We start from the raw sequence: 19077 nt of genomic DNA on the forward strand, positions 1-19077 counted from the left end.
ATAATCTGTTTACTTTCTTTGATAGCTTGGATACACTTACGCTTTTTTGATTTGGTTCAATTTTAAGAGCAGAAGTAGTCTAGAAAGTTTGAACATAATACCCTCAGTCGTTCTTGGGATACTGCCGAGATGCCTTATTGGGAATTAGCATTATCACAGTGCAATTTGGTTTAATCTTAAGGCAACATTTAGTTTTTAAACATAATGGGCAAACGAGAGGGTGGGAGTGGAAGGGGGACTAGTTGCCCCCCAATCACTTCCGACTATTAAAAAGGGCACCAGCCCTTTCTATTTTCAATTGAATGAGCCCTTTTCGAAGTTCCCGCGACAACTCCTTCGATACGAAGTGCCCTGGTCTAAACAACAACAGCAACAAAAATTATGCATTATACGAACATGGATTTTCACTGTAAAAGTTTCAAGCCTTCCAATCACTTTTGACTATTAAAAAGGGCACTAGGCCTTTCGATTTCCAATCGAATGAGCACTTTTGGAAACGACAACGCTTTCTATAAACAGCTTATATCCCCCCAAGGCATAAATTACAACCCTTACCCTAAGGTCACTTTCAAAGACCTAATTTACAGAACTTTCTATACGTTGAAAAAAATGACTATCTGAAAATTTTGATTGGATGTGTTTGGAGGAATGGTGGGCGTGAGAGGGAGGTTAGTTACGCTCCAATCACTTTCGACTATTACAAAGGGCACTAGCCCTCTCAATTTCGAATTGAATGAGCCCCTTTTGAAGTTTTACGACAACTCTATCTATAAAATCTTATATGCCCCCAGGGCATAAACTACAGCCTTTGCCCTTGGGGCTTTCGGGGGTTTGTCATCCTTAAATGCACAATTTTCAGAACTTTTGACTATGTTGAATAAAATGGCTATCTCTAAACTTTGATTGAATGTTTTTGGGGAAATGGTGGGCGCAAGAGGAGGGTTAATTACTCTCCGCTCACTTTCGACTGTTAAAAAGGGCAATTTCAATTTCCAATCAAATGAGCCCTTTTTTGAAATTCCTATTAAAACTTTCGACATAAACTTTAATGCCCCCAGGTTATAACTTACAACCCTTGCACTGAGGGCTCTGAGGGGGTTATAATCCAAATAGATCTAATTTCCAGAACCTTCAACTATATTGAACAACATGGATACCTAAAATTTGTTATTGGATGTGTTTGGGAAAATGGTGGGCGTGAGAGGGGCGTTAGTTACTATCCAATCACTTTTAACTATTAAAAAAAGGTACTAGCCCTTTCAATTTCCAATTGAATGAGCCCTTTTGAAGTTTCTACGACAACGCTTTCAATAAAAACTTTATATGCCCCCAGGGCATAACTTACGACCCTTGTCCTGAGGTATGTGGGGGGAGGGGTTGTCATCCTTAAAGACCTAATTTCCAAAACTTTCAACTACGTTGAATAAAATGGTTATCTAAAAAAATTGAGTGGATGTGTTTTGGGAAAGGGTGGACGTGAGAGGGGGGGTAGTTGCCCTCAAATCACTTTTGGCTATTAAAAAGGGTACTAGCCCTTTGAATTCCAAATTGAATGAGCCCTTTTTCAAGTTTCTACGACAACGATTTCAATAAAAACCTTATTTACCCCCAGGGCATAACTTATAATCCTTGCACTGAGGGTTGTGGGGGAGTTTCTGAGGGAAAAGTTTTCGTAAGAGGGGGGTCAGTTGCCCTCAAATCACTTTTGACTATTAAAAATGGTACTAGCCCTTTGAATTTAAAATCGAATGAGCTCTTTTTCAAGTTTCTACGACAAATATTTCAGTAAAAACCTTATCTCTATGTGTATCCATGTGTATTATCTCTATGTGTGTCATCTCTATGTGTGTGTCGTCTCTGTGTGTAAGTCATCTCTGTGTGTTTGTCGTCTGTGTGTGTGTGTTTCGTCTCTGTGTGTGTCGTCTTTGTGTGTTTGTCGTCTCTCTGTGTGTGTCTTCTCTGTGTGTATGACGTCTCTGTGTGTGTTTCTTCTCTGTATGTGTGTGTCATCTCTATTTGTGTGTCGTCTGTTTGTCTATCATCTCTGTTTTTGTGTCTTCTGTGTTTGTGTGTCGTCTCTGTTCGTGTGTCGTCTCCGTGTGTGTGTCGTCTCTATGTGTCTGTCGTCTCTGTGTGTGTCGTCTCTGGTTTATGTTAGGTTAGGGGGGTTAGTTGCCCTCGAATCAATTTCGACTATTAAAAAGGGTACTAGTCCTTTGAATTTCAAGTCGAATGAGCCCTTTTTCAAGTTTCTACGACAAAGTTTCCAATAAAAACCTTATATCCCCCCAGGGCATAACTTATAACCCTTGCCCTGAGGGTTGTGAGGGAGTGTCCTCCTCAAAAATATATTTTCCATCCGGAAATCAACTACGCTGAAAAAAACGGATATCTCAAAATTTTTTATTAGATGTGCTTGGAGAAATGATGGGCGTGGGGGGGGGGGCTAGTTGCCCTCCAATCAATTTCGACTATTAAAAAGGGCACTAGCTCTTTGAATTTCCAATCGAATGAGCATTTTTTGAAGTTTCTACGACAACGCCTTCTATAGAAACCTTATATGCCCTCAGGGCATAACTTAAAATCCTTTACCCCGAGGGTTGTGGGGGAGTGTCCTCCTCAAAAATTTTTTATATCTGGAAATCACTTACGCTGAACACAATGGCTATCTCAAAATTTTGAATGGATGTGCTTGGGGGAAAATGGGCGTGGGGGCTAGTTGCCCTCCAATCACTTTTAACTATTAAAAAGGGCACTAGCCAGTCCAATTTCCAATCGAATGAGGCCTTTTCGAAGTTTCTACTACAACTCCTTCGATACAAAGTGCCCGGGTATGGAGAACCAAAAAAAAAACACACACTGTGCCCATATTGTTCTTTACTTAGGCAGCGCTAGCGCGCTGCCAATGAAATGCTGGGCGTGAGACGGGCGTTAGTCGCTATCCAATCACTTTCAACTATTAAAGAAGGCGCTAGCCCTTTCAATTTCCAATTGAATGAGCTCTTTTGAATATTCTAGGACAGCGCTTTCAATAAAAACTTTACATGCCCCAGGGCATAACTTACATCCCTTGCACTGAGGGCTCTTAGGGGTTTATCATCCTAAAAGACCTAATTTCCAGAACTTTCAACTACGTAGAACAAAATGGATATCTCAAAATTTTAATTCGATGTGTTCGGGAAAATGATGGGCGTGAGAGGGGTGTTAGTCGCTATCCAATCACTTTCAACTATTAAAAAGGCACTAGCCCTTTCAATTTCCAATTGAATGAGCCCTTTTGAAGTTTCTATGACAACGCTTTCAACAAAAAATTTATATGCCCCAAGGGCATAACTTACAACCCTTGCCCTGAGAGCGGTGGGGGGAGGGGTTGTCATCCTTAAAGACCTAATTTCCAAAATTTTCAACTACGTTGAATAAAATGGCTATCTAAAAATTTTGATTGGATGTGTTTGGGGAAAAGGTGGGCGTGAGAGGGGGGGTAGTTGCCCTCAAATCACTTTCGACTATTAAAAAGACCCTTTGAATTTCAAATTGAATGAGCCCTTTTTCAAGTTTTTACGACAAAGATTTCAATAAAAACCTTATATTCCCCCAAGGCATAACTTATAATCCTTGCCCTGAGGGTTGTGGGGGAGTGTCCTCCTCAAAAATATGTTTTCTATCTGGAAATCAACTACGCTGAACAAAGTGACTATCTCAAAATTTTGATTGGAGGTGTTTGGGGGAATGATGGGCGTGGGGAGGGCTAGTTGCCCTCCGATCACTTTCAACAATGAAAAAGGGCACGAGCCACTCCAATTTCCAATCGAATGAGCCCTTTTCGAAGTTTTTACGATAACTCCTTCGATACGAAGTGCCCAGGTATGGAGAACCAAAAAAAAAAACACATTGTGCCCACGTTGTTCTTTACTTAGGCAGCGCTAGCGCGCTGCCTATCATATATATATGTTTTTCGATGCTATTGTGGTCTTGGTGCTATGCATAGGACTAATCGGTAATAAATACCATTGTTTTATTAAATTATCTCAAAATTCAAGTAGCACTTTGTCTGATCAGATTTACCCCATGGATCCCGATTTGCACAAGGCCCAGTTGCCTCAATGTACTGGTGACAATAGTTGTGACGATGATGAGGCTGGTGTACGGATTGAACTAGGGTCCGAACTTATCCGTACCGCACACCTACTGAAGTGAGGAAGAATCACCATTTGAAGCTGTATCACGAATTGTGACTATTTGTGGGCGTTCAGACGCTGGATTCTGTCTCAGACTCTGTCCAAGTTTCCCGCTCGGAATGGTAGAAAGTCCAAGGTATTTTCAGAAATAGGAAATTCAGAACCATAATTATCACCTAAATAAGTGTTTTCAGTTCTGAAGATGTAGCTTGATAGTTCCTATTTTCAGCTTACAGCCATTCTGAGCGGGAAACTTGGACAGAGTTTGAGACAGAATCCAGCGTCTGAACGCCCACTTATTTCGATTAATCTTAATGGTAAAAGTTTATTGCGAACAAGATTATATGGAAACTTCAAAAAATAGCCTCAAACCATAAAAAAATTAAGTCGGATCGAAACAAAGACTGCACCGTTGAAGTCACTATAGCTGAAAATCCTATATAGGAGAATTAAAGTCCCCCATCTTAAGTTGCAAGGAAAATCGCTTTTTCGCATGAGAAGCAGTGGTGTGTCTTACTTTTTTTTTTTTTTTTTTTAATGATAATGTAAAGGATGTTGATCGTACATGCCCTGTTTTTTGAGGAAAGGCTCATATTTTAGTTTCTGGACATTTTTCTATTCCATTTTCTGCCTAGTTTTGAAATAGCATAGGAATTTGATTATTCTAATTTAGTGTGGTTAAGAATTCAATTCATTATTCTAGATGCCAATTAATGAGCCTGCTAATGGTCTGAAGCGAAGTCAAATCCAGGAGTATGTCGATTATTATGGAGGAGGAGGCGTCCAACACATTGCTTTGAATACTCAGGATATTATCACTGCTGTAAGTATCTGTTCTGTACTGTACGCTAGAATCTCCCCCTTCTGTCTTTCCCGCCAAGCTAAAATGGTGGTAGTAAAAACATTTAGGAATATAAAAATGTCATTTTATGTTGATAAATTATCTATTCACATATATTTTTGCTTCTGAGCTGAGAAATAGTTTTGTTCAAATCAGCTTGCCTGCTGTACTGCCATCTACAACTGTTTTTTGAAACCATCGTGCGAAGAGTAAGAGAAACGGATTTGAGAGGAAATTTTGTCGCTTCAGTATTGGTCTAATAGAGATCTGATATCCTGTAGGATTAGAATTTTAAACAATTTTAATTATTAAAATATGGATTTCAACTATAATTCTGTATTAATTGGATTCAATCTAATGTTATCTAGGAGGAGCAAATAGGAGGCAAATTCTTTTGTTTTTAATTAATTTTTATTAATAAAAAATAGTTCATTTTTAGTGTGGAATAGAGTTAGTTTTTACACAATTTAAGAAATGAAAATATAGTGAAAACATGCATAGTATTTTAAAAAAAAGCAGTCGAAAAAACTAAATAACCCGAATATTTCGACTTCACATCCGGAAGCCTCTATCAACGAAAAAAACACAAAGCAAAAAAGAATTTGTTAATTGTTATGTTTTTTGTTCTCCTTTTCTTTATATGTTTTGTTTATTTTAGCTTAGTTCATATTTTTGTGGATTTATTTTTTTTTTCTTTGATAACGGCTTCCGGACGTGAAGTTGAAAATATTCAGATTTCTTTGTAAATTAAATTTTTTGTAAATTTTGTTTTGCTCTTTTTTTTTGTCCACTGATTTGTTGAAAATATTATACCCCTTTTCTGTATATTTATAATTTTTTCTGTAAATGTAAAGGTAGTGTGGTCTAAGAAAGTTTTATAGTTTTTTTTTATATTAGGCTATAATTTTGAGATAAGGAAAAACCCTTTCTGGCCAATATAGAAGGATCTGGTACCCTCTTACATTGTGAAACTCTATAATCGTCTAGACAAATACCATTCGATGGTTTCTGTTACTGTTTTGGACCTATGCTATTTTTTTGTAGACCACACTAACCTTCCATGACAAAAAATAAAAAACCAAAGAATAGAAAACCGAGAATGAGTTTTAAAAGGCCAACGAAAATACTGGACGAAACAATAAGAATAGCTGGGAAGGACAACCACTTCCCTTCTTAAGTGGTATATTAGAAAGTCTGAAAGGAAACATGTCCACAATTTTTGAACGTAAATGCGAACGAGCAAACCGGATGAAAATAAAATGAGAAGAACAAATGACGCAGAAATCAAAAAGAGTAAGAAATAAAAGCCCAAAATGGAAGAATTACAAAGCTTAGCTACGCAAAAAACAATGAAGATCGAATCAGAACTAACAGAACTAAAAACTTTAAAACCAATATCTACGACTAACAACAGACAATGGTCTCTTTAGATAGTAAACAAGAGTTTTTTTTTTAATTATTCAACAGTTTTTGGATTCAATAGCCTTGCTGTCACTCTGGACTTGTATTAATCACTTTAGGTTTGATATTTGTGTATTTGCATTTATTAGAAAACTGACGATCTGCTTCATTGATCATTTCCACAACTACCATACCAAATATGAGCATTTTGGCTCTAAAATCAATATTCTGAGAATAAAAGGCTCCTTCGCTGATAGTACTTTACCTCTTACTGATGCTGAATCTACAATTTCGGAATCTACAATGATCTGAATCTACAATTTCACTGATAGTACTTCACCTCTTACTGATGCTGAATCTACAATTTCGGAAGGATGTGGCGACCTATATCAACTAAACAGATTCTCAGGCTTAAATTTAACTAATATTTTTTGAATAGATACACATAAATTTAGATCGACCTGTAGGGTTGGGGCTAGAAATATTTGTTTCATTGATGATAAATCCTCATGAAATAAGGTAGGGTGGTTTCTTAAATATGGTGGCTCTGAGGTTAGAAATAAGTTATTGAAGATTATGAATATGATTTTTGAAAAAGGGGAAGTACCTAACGATATTAGGAAAACCTTAATTAAGCCACTTTATAAGAAAGGTGATAAAAGTGAATGTGGTAATTATCGAGGCATTAGTCTGTTCTCTGTAGGTAACAGATTCCTTAGTAATATGATACTTTTTAGACTGAGAGATGCCGTAGACAAAGTTTTAAGAGAAGAACAGTGCGGTTTTAGGAAAGGTATGGATAGTGTAGACCAAATTTTCACTCTTAGGTTAATACCTGAGAAGTGACTGAATTTTCAAACACCTTTGGTCCTCAGTTTTATAGATTATGAGCAAGCGTTCGATTCTGTTGATAGACTTTTTTTTTATTTTAAGGTTTGTTTTTTATATTTTTATCAGTTTTATTCTGCTCTGAGGACGGTCAAGCAGAGGTCTTGACCGAAATATTTGCATAGTTTTTTAATTTTGTCACTGGCTGTTAATTGTCCTCGTTTTCTTCCTTTCTTCGCGATTTTTTGTTTATCATGATTAGCCAGTGTGGTCTCAGAAATTATTTAAGTAAAGGTTTTATCCTTGTATGGTATACCAGACAAATACATTAAAGTGATTAGTGCTATGTACGAGAATAACACTGCTGCGTTTAAGGTAGGAAATGAGGTTAGCAGCTGGTTTTGTATTAAATCGAGAGTTAAGGAGGGTTGTGTTCTATCCCCCTTTATATGGATTATTTTGATGGACTTTGTTTTAAGGAGCACAGGAAAGGCAATGGGAGACCACGGAAACAAATGGGGAGGAAAAAGTCTCCTGGACTTGGACTATGCTGATGATTTAAGCATCCTAGATGGAAGTGTGAGCAAAGTGAATGAAGTTTTAGAGGTTTTGCGAGTTCAGGGTGCTAGAATTGGTTTGAAAATTAATGTTAGGAAGACTAAGTCACTAAGGCTAGGAATAAGTGAAGATGAAAAGGTGACGTTGGGTAATGAAAAGATTGATCAGGTGGGCAGCTTCACTTACCTTGGTAGTATTATTAGTAAAGATGGTGGGAGCAGTGAAGATGTTAAATATAGAATAGCCAAGGCTCAGAGTGTTTTTTCACAGTTAAAAAAAAGTCTGGAAGAATAGGAGGATAAGTCTAAAAACCAAGATTAGAATATTAGAAGCTACACTGATGACAGTGGTCAAATATGGCTCTGAAGCATGGACACTCCGAAAAGCAGATGAAGATTTGCTATATGTTTTCCAGAGAAATTGCGTAAGGATTCTTCTGAGTACCCGGCTGACTGACCGTATTTCAAACAATAGGCTATACGAAAATGTGATTCAGTACCGCTCTCTAGGGCTATAATAAGAGGAAGGTTGAGGTGGCTCTTCACGTTGTGCGGATAAAGGAAGACAGATTGCCGAAGATTGTTCTTTTCGGCCAACCATCTAGGGCTAAACGGAAAGCAGGTCGTCCCCGTCTGGGGTGGGAGGACGTCATAAAGAAAGATTTAAAGGAAATGGGAACGTCGTGGGCGGGTGTAAAAAGGTAGGCTTTGAATAGATTGGGGTGGAGAAGGAGCGTGCGTAGCTGTGTTGGCCTCAGGCGGCTTGGCGCTGCGGTGAGTTGTTAGTAGTAGTAGTGGTAGTAGTTGGGGAAAGCAAGAAAATTAGGTATGTTCTCATTTGCATCAAAACAGCTACTCATAGATAAAGAGCTCTGAAAAAAACTCTTTAAAGGACTGTTTTCAGGAAAACTTTAAGATCAACTTTTAAGGGAACTTAAACACTTTTAAGGAAACTTAAGAACTACTGATTTCTTCAAGTAAAAATTGGTACATTTCTGACATGTATACTAAGTTGGGTATATTATTATATCAAACAACAGCAGTAAGCGGTGGCTTGACGCTATAAATGAATGGAATGTGTCTTGTCTTAAATTGTTTTAACTTGAATGAAGTGTATATTTTTGAATAAACTGCCCTTTCTATTCCATATTTTGTTTGAAATGAATAGCTTAATGCATTTTATATTTTAGATTCGAAAGCTGAGGGAACGTGGATCCCAATTTTTATCTGTTCCTGATACTTACTACGATCAACTAAAGGAACGTCTTGCAAATTCAAAAGTAAAGGTTGCCGAGGACCTAGAAACCCTTCGGGTATGTTTTTTTATTATTAGTATATTTTACCTTACAGTTAGATCTTCCAATAGTTTGTATCTATTTTTCTATTTCAAAGTCTACTTTTCTAAGCATTCTCTCAACTAATTTTTTCTTCTTATCTACAATTTGAAATCAAATTAGAGCTCCTCATATACTTTCCTACCAAATTTAACAACTGACCTAATAAGCCCAGGGGCATAATTTGCTATTGGGCAGGGGGAAAACTACCCCTCCTAGACCTGGGTTTTCCCCTTCCATACCCTAGTCCCCCCCTAGCTGAAATTTAGTTTCTTCAAAAGCCTTGTCAGTCTAAGATAAGCCTGCATATTTTAAGCAGTCGCAGAAACGGATCATTTTTTTTTAGTATATCTCTACCTTTATGATACTACAAGGCTCATTTTTCATTTTTCACTTTAATTTTCACTTGATTCGGGGAAATTGGCTCCAAATCCCCCCCCCCTCAGGATTTTGATGAAATTACGCCATTGAATGAACCCCTGGATCACTCCAGATTCCTTCCATTTTAACCTGTTTACCCATGTAGACATACATGCAACTGATCAAAGAGTTGTTGCTGCGCATCAATGGTCAGCCTTTGCCCTTTTTCTTGCCACTCATTTATTGGAATGGAATTTCGTTTGTTATTCCACTAAAAAGCGAACAAACAACATAAATAGCTCAGTGCTAGATTCAGTTGGTAGAAAAGTTGTCTTGTTGTCTCTATCTTGGCGTATGTCATCACTCTCACTCTTTCCTTCTCTCTCTCTCTCTCTCTCTCTCTCTCTCCCTTTCCTGCTCCCTGTCTTTTTATCCTTCGCTTTTTCTCTGATAGAAGCATCGGTAAGGAATATTCCAAATATCTAAGTAAAGATTCAGCTATTTTTAAGATGTTTTACCAAAATTTGAAGGGATATCCTCTGACACAAGGAAGAAGCGTCTCCGATCCCTGAGGTAAAGTTATCATTGCAGTATTACCTGACATTATTATCTTAGTTTATGAGAAAAGAAGAAAAAGGAAATACAAGCGTAATTGTAAGTTAGATGGATGAAATGCTAACTTAAAGATTTAGTGTTATTTGCAGTTTCCCTTCAAGTTAGCAACAAGATGAACCTAATTAAAAATTATAATTGTCGTCGATAATATGTTTAGATTCTCCCATTGAAATTCTCCTATCCCAGAGCCTAGTATCTTCTAATTTTCAGTTTTAGGTTAGTTTGTGTCGAACGAAAGCATTTTGTAATTTGGTTCATTCTGTGGAACTTGGCCAATTTAATTAAAGTTTTCTATAATCCATTTTTTAGGAATTGAAGATATTGATTGATTATGATGACGAGGGGTATTTGCTACAGATTTTCACAAAGCCTGTTCAAGATAGGCCAACAGTATTCTTAGAGGTGATTCAAAGAAGAAATCACTACGTAAGTATTTTTCATTACGTAAAATACGGTTAGTCAGTTGGGTACCCAAAACAATCCGTAGGTAGTTTCTCTGGAAGACATCTAGCAAATCTTCCTCCGTAATAGCCCTACTTGGCCACCGCCATCACTGTAGCTTCCAATGTTCTAATCTTAGTTCGCAGACTTATAGTCCAATTCTTCCAAACGATTTTCAACTGTGAAAAAAAAACCTGGGCCTTGGCTACTCTATTTTTAAAATCTTCACTACACCCATCACCATTACTAATAATACTACCTAGGTAAATTAAGCTGTCCACTTGATGGATTTGCTCGCTACCCAACATCACCTTTTCAACTTTACTTATTTCTAGCTTTAGTGACTTAGTCTTCTTAAGATTAACTTTAAGACCTGTTCTTGCACCCTGATATGGCAAAACCTCTAAAAGTTTATTCATTTTGCTAAGAATTTAATCTAGGATGCTTAACATCAGCATAATCTACGTCCAGGTGAGTTTTACTTTCCCATTTGATTCCGTATTCTCCTATTGCCTTTGCTGTACTTCTTAGGATAAAGTCCATCAAAATAATCCATACAAAGGGGGATAGAACACAACCCTGCTTAACTCCTGATTTAATACAAAACCAGCTGCTAACCTTATTTCCTACCGTAACCACAGCAATGTTATTCTCGTACATAGCACTAATCACTAAAGTTTATTTGTCTGGTGTGCCATAAAAGGAAATGACCTTCACTGAAGCTATTCTATCAGTTAAAACAAACGTTTATTTATAATTTATAAAACTGAGGACTAAAGGTATTTGATGACTCGGGCATTTCTGAATCATTAATCTAAGGGTTAAAACTTGGTCTTAATTATCTTATTAAGAAAATTTATCTTAATCTAAGAGTGACCAATATAGCTAACTGGTAATTACAATTGTTTTATTTGGAGATTGCCTTCAACTAATTATTGAACTTGAACTTTATTATTTACCTTTTGCTTGAACTGAAATTAAAGAGAAAAGCCAAAAAAGCAAAAAGAAAAAAGACCCTTTCATTGTGCAAGTATTGCAACAAAAATTAAATTAGATGTTTGCAACGTTGCTTTTGTGTTAAAGCACATATTCTTAGAACATTGACAAAAAGGTCAAACCTTAGTATAAAGAGTAGGGTTGAGGGGTAGGCAGTCCATTTCGTACTTAGGGTAATTTTTGTTTCTTATAGGTTTCAATATCGTTCTTTATTTTTATTTGAAAAGAAAAAAGTTTTCATACTTAACGTCCTTCCTTTTTAATATCATATTCATGGTAATCCTAGATAAGAGGGGGCAATTGTACTCTCAATTCATTGTTTTTCACGATAATTCTATTTTCGTATCGCAATGTTTTGGGAATAAGGACTCATTTAGATTCCTTTACTTAAGAAAAGAAAGTAGGATTTTTCAACTAAATACGAGACTTTTGTTCCCATAAAACCGCTTAATTTCAACTTTTATCACAATACTTCGACATACAACGACCAATGCTTCCAGGAAAAAAGCTACCGTTCCTGTAATGAGAGAGATGTTGTCCCTCCCTCATCACCCAAAGTTTACGATTGTTCCAAAGCGAGGCAAGTTAGGGGGTGTCTCCCCCTGACTTGCATATTTTTCTCCTCTCATAATTTTCTGAAGACCCTGTCATAGGAAGTTTGAAAATTTGCTCCGAAAAATGCACTTTTTGAGGTTTTAGATCTCCTCCCTACATAAAAATATCTTATGATCTCCCAACTAATGTCTAGTGTGCAACCGTACAAACTTAATATTTCTGGATAAATTAGTCTGTCATTACCGATCCTTTTCTAGAGACTGCAAATATACTTAGGGACGAAGTTCGACCGTGCGGTAGTATAGCCTCTGAGAGGGTATAGATTTTTTTTTTCAATTGTTCTGAGCCTGGCTTGCCATCTCATTGTTTTTTATGAGTTGTATTTTGTTCCTATTCAGGGCAAAATTGTTGATTTGTGATGCCAGATGGTAAAAATTGGCATTTTGTTTTGGTGTGATGCATTGTTATTTAAGTAGGGTTAAATTCAAATTTCTATTTGAGTGAGACTCTCTCACTATTTAAAACCATTGTTTTGACTTAATGACTCGTGGGACAAAAAAATTAGAACTTATTTTTTCTTTCATTATCAAATTAAATGTCAAATTTAAAAAATATCAAATTAAACTACAAATAAAATCAAATTAATCCAATATCAAAAATCAATACCAATCTAAAAAAAATAATCTAAAAACAATCGAAAAAAATCCATATCAGACTAGAAAATGAATGAATTTTTTTATGCTTGGACCATAAAATGGGTTAAAACTCTTTGGGTTTATGTGTTATTTTCAAAATCCGTTTTTTTATTTTTGGGTTCTATTTATAGCGATTACTCTATATTTACCGTTCAATGCTTTTAATGGCTTGTGAATCAGATTTTAGAATATTGATTTTAACTTTTAAGAATATTATAATCAGATTTTTACCATGTCAAGAAATTTTACAGAAATTATTGTTCTTTTTCTAACAATCATTTTAAATACATCCCATTTTTCGCTGCTAAAATGTTTATTCATTGAATATGTGTTATTATCGATAACTAAAAAAGTATTTTTCATGGCCTAGGAAGGGTATGAAAAGTCGTATTTATAGGTTAAAATCAAGATATTTCTCGCATTAAAGGGGCGTGCTCGCCACTCACAAAATTTTCCAATTGTTTATATTTTGGGAACACACTAATTAATTAAAATGAAATATTTAACATTTAATATGCTTTGACATCAATTATAGTTGATCTATAAATAGTTCAATCTTTAATTAGCGCATATAGTTCAATTAAAGTTTTTAACACCAATTATACTTCATCATTTTATTTTAATTAGAAGATAATTAATATCGCACATGTTTCAGGATTTTTAGGCTATTGACCAATCGAGCACCCTTTAGTTTACTTGTAGATTTGAAAGAAGAATGAATTCTGCGAAAAAAACTAAACAACAGAACCAGAATGAAAATTAAACCGTAGAAAATTGTCAATAAAACTATAGAAAAATGACAAATAAAAAGATAAAATTAAGCATTGAACTTGGAAGATAAAGTTTGATATTGGGAGATGCAGTAAATTTCACTAGAAAATATCTATGACAATCTAGCTCGATTTCTGTTGACATCCATGTTTCAAAAGGCGCAATTAAAAACAGTCATCTAATTAATTAGATGATTAATTAGATCTAATTAATTAGCGCAATTAAAAACAGCAATTAAAAACAGTAAATCACAGTCAACGTCATCTAGCATCCTAATTTTCACCCTAAGCGTTATCTTCCTACTATTTCATACTTTGTGCAACTGTGAAAATTCCCTCTGCCTTGGTTATTAAATATTCTATATTTTATATTTTTCAGTTCACCTTCCTTACAGCTCTTCAACCTAATTTAATCCAAATCGAAATGGCGTAGTTTTGTGAAAATAAATAATAATAAATGAATTATATGTTATAAAAATATAATAAATAAATAATAATAATAAATAAATATGTTATATAAAATAATTAATTATATAAATTATATAAAATGAATTATATTAATATTAATTAATTTAATGAACAATAATATTAAAAATTAATATTAGTTAGTATTAATTAATTTAAATAAATTAATTAATAAATAAATAGACTATGTCGTCTAACTCATTGAACTTCCATAACCTCCAAATTTTGTTTACCTAGGACACTCGAATCGTCTGAGCAACCTAAGTCTAGGAAAATTTTACCTTTCCTTGTGATATCCTAATTATTTAAGCCTCTAATCTGTTCCTTAGGACAAAATTTGTCTAAAAAGTCCATACAAACGGGGATAAACACAACCCAGCATAATTCCTGATTCCACCTAAGACCTTCAAAATTCCAATGCCGTACCCACTGACTCAAACACCTGCTCATGATCAATCTAGCTTAGGATTAAATTAATTTGATAATTTAGACACTCCTCTTTTTTCGTATTTTATTAGATACAACACAATTCTGAACTAAATTTAGAAAATTATAACCGCTTCAGATTAGTCTAGTTCACTAAGCATTACAACCAAGACTGTGTCCAGGAGGGGGGATTTCTGGGTTTAACCCCCCCCTGTTTTTGTCCGAAGCACACAAATGTGAGAAAAATGCATATAAATAATTTTTTGATGGACTTTTAAAGTTCTTTTGGTAAAATTGTCCCCCAAAAAATACCCCCTCCTGAACAAAAATCCTGGATATGCCCTTGCTTTCAACCACAACTAAGCTCAAGAAAAAGCTACTCAACAAAGATATTCTTAAATGAAAGTCAATGAAATCAATTCATTGTTATCCAGCCATATCGAAAATAGTAGCTAAATCACATCTATGCTCTCTTAAATTGATAAGACAAAGACCTTATTTACTGATAAGACGCAAAAATTAAAATCGATCCTTCAGTACTGGGTCGTTACTCTTTAAGCTCTGAAATCAGGTTAGTAGTTTACTACTTCCAGCACCCACGGTATACAAAGATCTTCTAAAATCGGGAATATAACTTACTAATTGGGGCACCCTAAGATAATGTAACGATTTTTCAGATGACTTTCATGTATATACCAGTGATGGAATTACCTCTTTAAACCAGTACGCCGGGAAAAGTGAACTTGATAATGTCGATGGAAGTAAACTGAGGACCACTCCTTTAGGAGGAATTACTCTCCTTTCCAAGAACAAAAATCAAGAAGGATCAGAATTTGCTCGAGTTATAGCCTAAATTACGCAGGTTTGGCTTATTTAACTTCGGGAAGAAACAAAGGCCAAGTTTAATGCAGTGCGGTGCCAATTCACGAAAATTTCGGGGGGAGGGGTTCAAAATGTATTTTAAAAATTTAGGGGGTTATTTCGTTTCTTTTTTACCAATGGAAAATACCAAAGACTATTACCACTGAAAATACTATAGAAAAATGTGTTTTTAGAATTTTTTTTGGGGGGGAGGCAAAAATCTAGGAGGCAAATTGCCTTCTTCTCCCAAATGACACCTCTATTGATGCGATTTCTGGTGATTTAAATGAAAAATTCACTATTTGCTCGTCAACCAGTTAAACTAAGTGAATTAGAATTACCATATACTTTTAATCTTTTTTCATTTTTTTCTTTCATCATAAGTTTTGCTGTCCAATACGTTTGATTAAATCCTAAGCTTATTTAAGGTGATTTTCTTTTTTCTAAGATGGTTCTTTTTTATAAAACAAGATATATTTGTCATCTTTAAGCGTACAATATACGTAAGAAGTGTATTTTCCTATTCAGTAACCAAACGCAACCTCTGAAGCTATATTTAACCCAAATAGTCTAAATAAAATGTAAATGAATTTAATATCTTCGTTTTCAGGGATTTGGAGCTGGAAATTTCAAAGCATTGTTTGAAGCTATCGAAATTGATCAAGAAGCACGTGGAAACCTCTAATAGACTCGTCTGGCTGTTATTAATGGTTGAACTAAGTACGGTGTTTATTCTTGCCACTTGTTTCTGAAGTATTTGTAATTTTTGTTATTGTTTGGAAAAAAATGGTGGATTTTTGATGAGGCGTTTTAAACTGCATTGTTTTAACGAGGTGTGATTTAGGAAGAAAGAAGCCCTTTTTCTGGGCTGTTCTTATGTTTGTGGGGCGAAATTAATCTATGTTCTCCCCTCCTGCAAAAAATATGCGAACTAGCCAATAGTTACTTCGTAATCGACTTAAAAGAAAGATCTTCACTATGTTGCCTCACCTCCTAGCCATTGCACCAGGAGCAACTTGCATATCCCCCCCCCTCCTATGAGCGGTCCTACTTTTTAGTATTTTATTTATTAGGTAGGCTTTATAGCAATCGAAAGAGCAACCCTGGATTTATACTGCTCTGGTACCGTGCTTCATTATGGAGCATGAACTAAGACCAAAAATCGTACGAAACTTGACAGAAAAGCTAAAAGGGTCGTTTTTGTGCAAAAATTAAATAAAAAACACAAGTTTTTTTTTAACTGAAAGTAAGGAACTTAAAACTTAAAACGAACAGAAATTATTCCGTATATGAAAGGGGCTGTCCCCTCCTCGACGCCTCGCTCTTTAGTCTAAATTTTTTTATTGTTTAAAAAAATAAGAGTTGTGAGAAAGTCAAACTTTAGCGTACAGCGCGAGGCGTTGAGGAGGGGACAGCGCCTTTCATATACGAAATAATTTCTTTTCGTTTTAAGTTTTAACGTCGTTCCTTACTTTCGATTAAAAAAACTTGTTTTTTTATTTAATTTTTGAACGTTTTTGAATTGATACAGGTTTTGGTTTTGGCTCCCCGTACATGAATAATTAATACAAAATTTGTATATTAATTTTACTTTTATTTGGTTAAATGGCTTTCTCGAAACTTGTTTAATTTTATTTACGAAAGTTTTATTAGTAATAAATATACGTAACTTACGAATTACCTTACGTAACGAACTTCATATATTCATATATTTTAACACGTATATTAGGGGGCTCGCCTACCTCGCTCTTTAAGCTAAAGTTCAAATTTTGTTCCAATTCTTTAAAAATGACCTCTTAATCACAAAGGTCGTTATTTAGAATAAATAGCTCTTATGAAAGTACTAAAAAATCTTTGCCTTAAAGAGCTAGGTACTGACTAGGGGGTGAACTTAATCATACACGTAATATATTCTGTTCGTTTTAAGTTTCGATGTTACTCCTTATTTTCAGTTGGAAAACTTGTTGTTTTTTTTATATTTAATTTCTGATCTTTTTTTAAATAATGCTGGGAAATTCGGCGCCCCCTTCATAGCAATGTCCCTTCCCCCATAAAAACTTTCTTCATGGAAAGATCCTCCCACAAAATCCCCGACCCACCCACCCCCTACTTCAAGAAAAAAACGTCTGTATACTTCCTAATATACGTCTGTAACTTGTTTTTTTTATTTAATTTTTGAACGTTTTTGAATTGATACAGGTTTTGATTTTGGCTCACCGTACATGAATAATTAAAACAAAATTTGTATATTAATTTTACTTTTATTTGGTTAAATGGCTTTCTCGAAACTTGTTTAATTTTATTTATGAGCGTTTTATTAGTAACAAATATACGTAACTTACGAATTAACTTACGTAACGAACTTCTATATTCATATATTTTAATACGTATATTAGGGGGCTCGCCTACCTCGCTCTTTAAGCTAAAGTTCGAATTTTGTTCCAATTCTTTAAAAATGACCTCTTAATCACAAAGGCCGTTATTTAGAATATATAACTCTTACGAAAGTACTAAAAAATCTTTGGCTTAAAGAGCAAGGTACTGACTAGGGGGTGAACCCAATCATGCACGTAATATATTCTGTTTGTTTTAAGTTTTGATGGTACTCCTTATTTTCAGTTGGAAAACTTGTTTTTTTATTTTTAATTTCTGTTTTTTTTTTTAACTAATGCTGGGAAATCCGGCGCCCCCTTCATAGCAATGTCCCTTCCCCCATGAAAACTTTATTCATGGAAAGATCCTCCCACATACCCCCCAACCCACCCACCCCCCTACTACAAGAAAAAATCCCCCCTGAAAACGTCTGTTTACTTCCTAATAACCAATACTATATGTTAACATTGGGCAAAGTTCATACTTTTCAGCCCTCCCCCCGGGGACTTCGGGGGATTAAGTCATCCTAAAGGACATATTTATCATATTTTCAATCATGCTGTCCAAAATGGCTATCTCAAAATTTTGATCAGGTGACTTTGGGGAAAAAATGAGCGTGGGAGGGGGCCTAGTTGCCCTCCATTTTTGGTCACTTAAAAAGGGCACTCCCACGATATATATCGTGGGAGGAATGAGTCCTCCAACGATATTCTAGGACCACTGCGTCGATACGATCACCCTTGGGAAAAAAAACCAAATAAACACGCATCCGTGATCTTTCTTCTGGCAAAAAATGCAAAATTCCACATTTTTGTAGATAGGAGCTTGAAACCTCTACAGTAGGGTTTCTTATACACTGAATATGATGATGTGATTTTCATCAAGGTTCTATTTCGAAAATCAGCCAAATTTTTTTCAGGCGCGTAACATTTGATGGGTAGGACTAAACTTGATGAAATTTATATATTTGAAATCAGCATTGAAATCTGATTCTTTTGATGTATCTATTGGTATCAAAACCCATTTTCTAGAGTTTCGGTTACCATTGAGCCGGGTCGCTCTTTACTTACAGTTCGTTACCACGAACTGTTTGATACAGCTGTGCAGAAACTTCACAGTCTTTCCTCGGTCTTTTATCTGGCGTCTTAAGACGCCAGATCGTAGGCATCATGCATGGCTTGCATTGCCTTTTCAGTTGTTTCCCTATGATCTCTAACAACTTTTTCAACATCAAGAGACCAACCAGCCCTTTTGGAACCACCCAAGAAGGGCCACTAAGTAAGAATTTTTAGATACTTTCATGAATGTGATAACAACGAAGAACCACCTCCCCCCTCCCTTCCACCTTCTCAAATCCCCTTCTAAGAACTGAAGTGTATTG

At 35.4% G+C, this 19077-nt stretch overlaps 1 protein-coding gene across 1 annotated transcript in view; it reads left to right on the forward strand.

Moving 5' to 3' along the window:
* The window catches only part of Hpd (4-hydroxyphenylpyruvate dioxygenase), a 31388-nt gene extending 13720 nt beyond the window's left edge, over positions 1–17668 (forward strand). The window contains exons 5-8 of the mRNA XM_089097877.1: positions 4882–5001; positions 8996–9118; positions 10424–10540; positions 15934–17668. Of these exons, the coding sequence (XP_088954003.1) occupies positions 4882–5001; positions 8996–9118; positions 10424–10540; positions 15934–16008 (435 nt within the window). The 3' untranslated portion in view covers positions 16009–17668. The remainder of the gene's footprint in view (positions 1–4881; positions 5002–8995; positions 9119–10423; positions 10541–15933) is intronic.
* Positions 17669–19077: the final 1409 nt, after the last annotated feature.

Source organism: Artemia sp. Qi Xiang Cuo, chromosome 12 (assembly GCF_049724085.1).
Source record: "Artemia sp. Qi Xiang Cuo chromosome 12, ASM4972408v1, whole genome shotgun sequence".
Lineage (NCBI taxonomy): Eukaryota > Metazoa > Arthropoda > Branchiopoda > Anostraca > Artemiidae > Artemia > Artemia sp. Qi Xiang Cuo.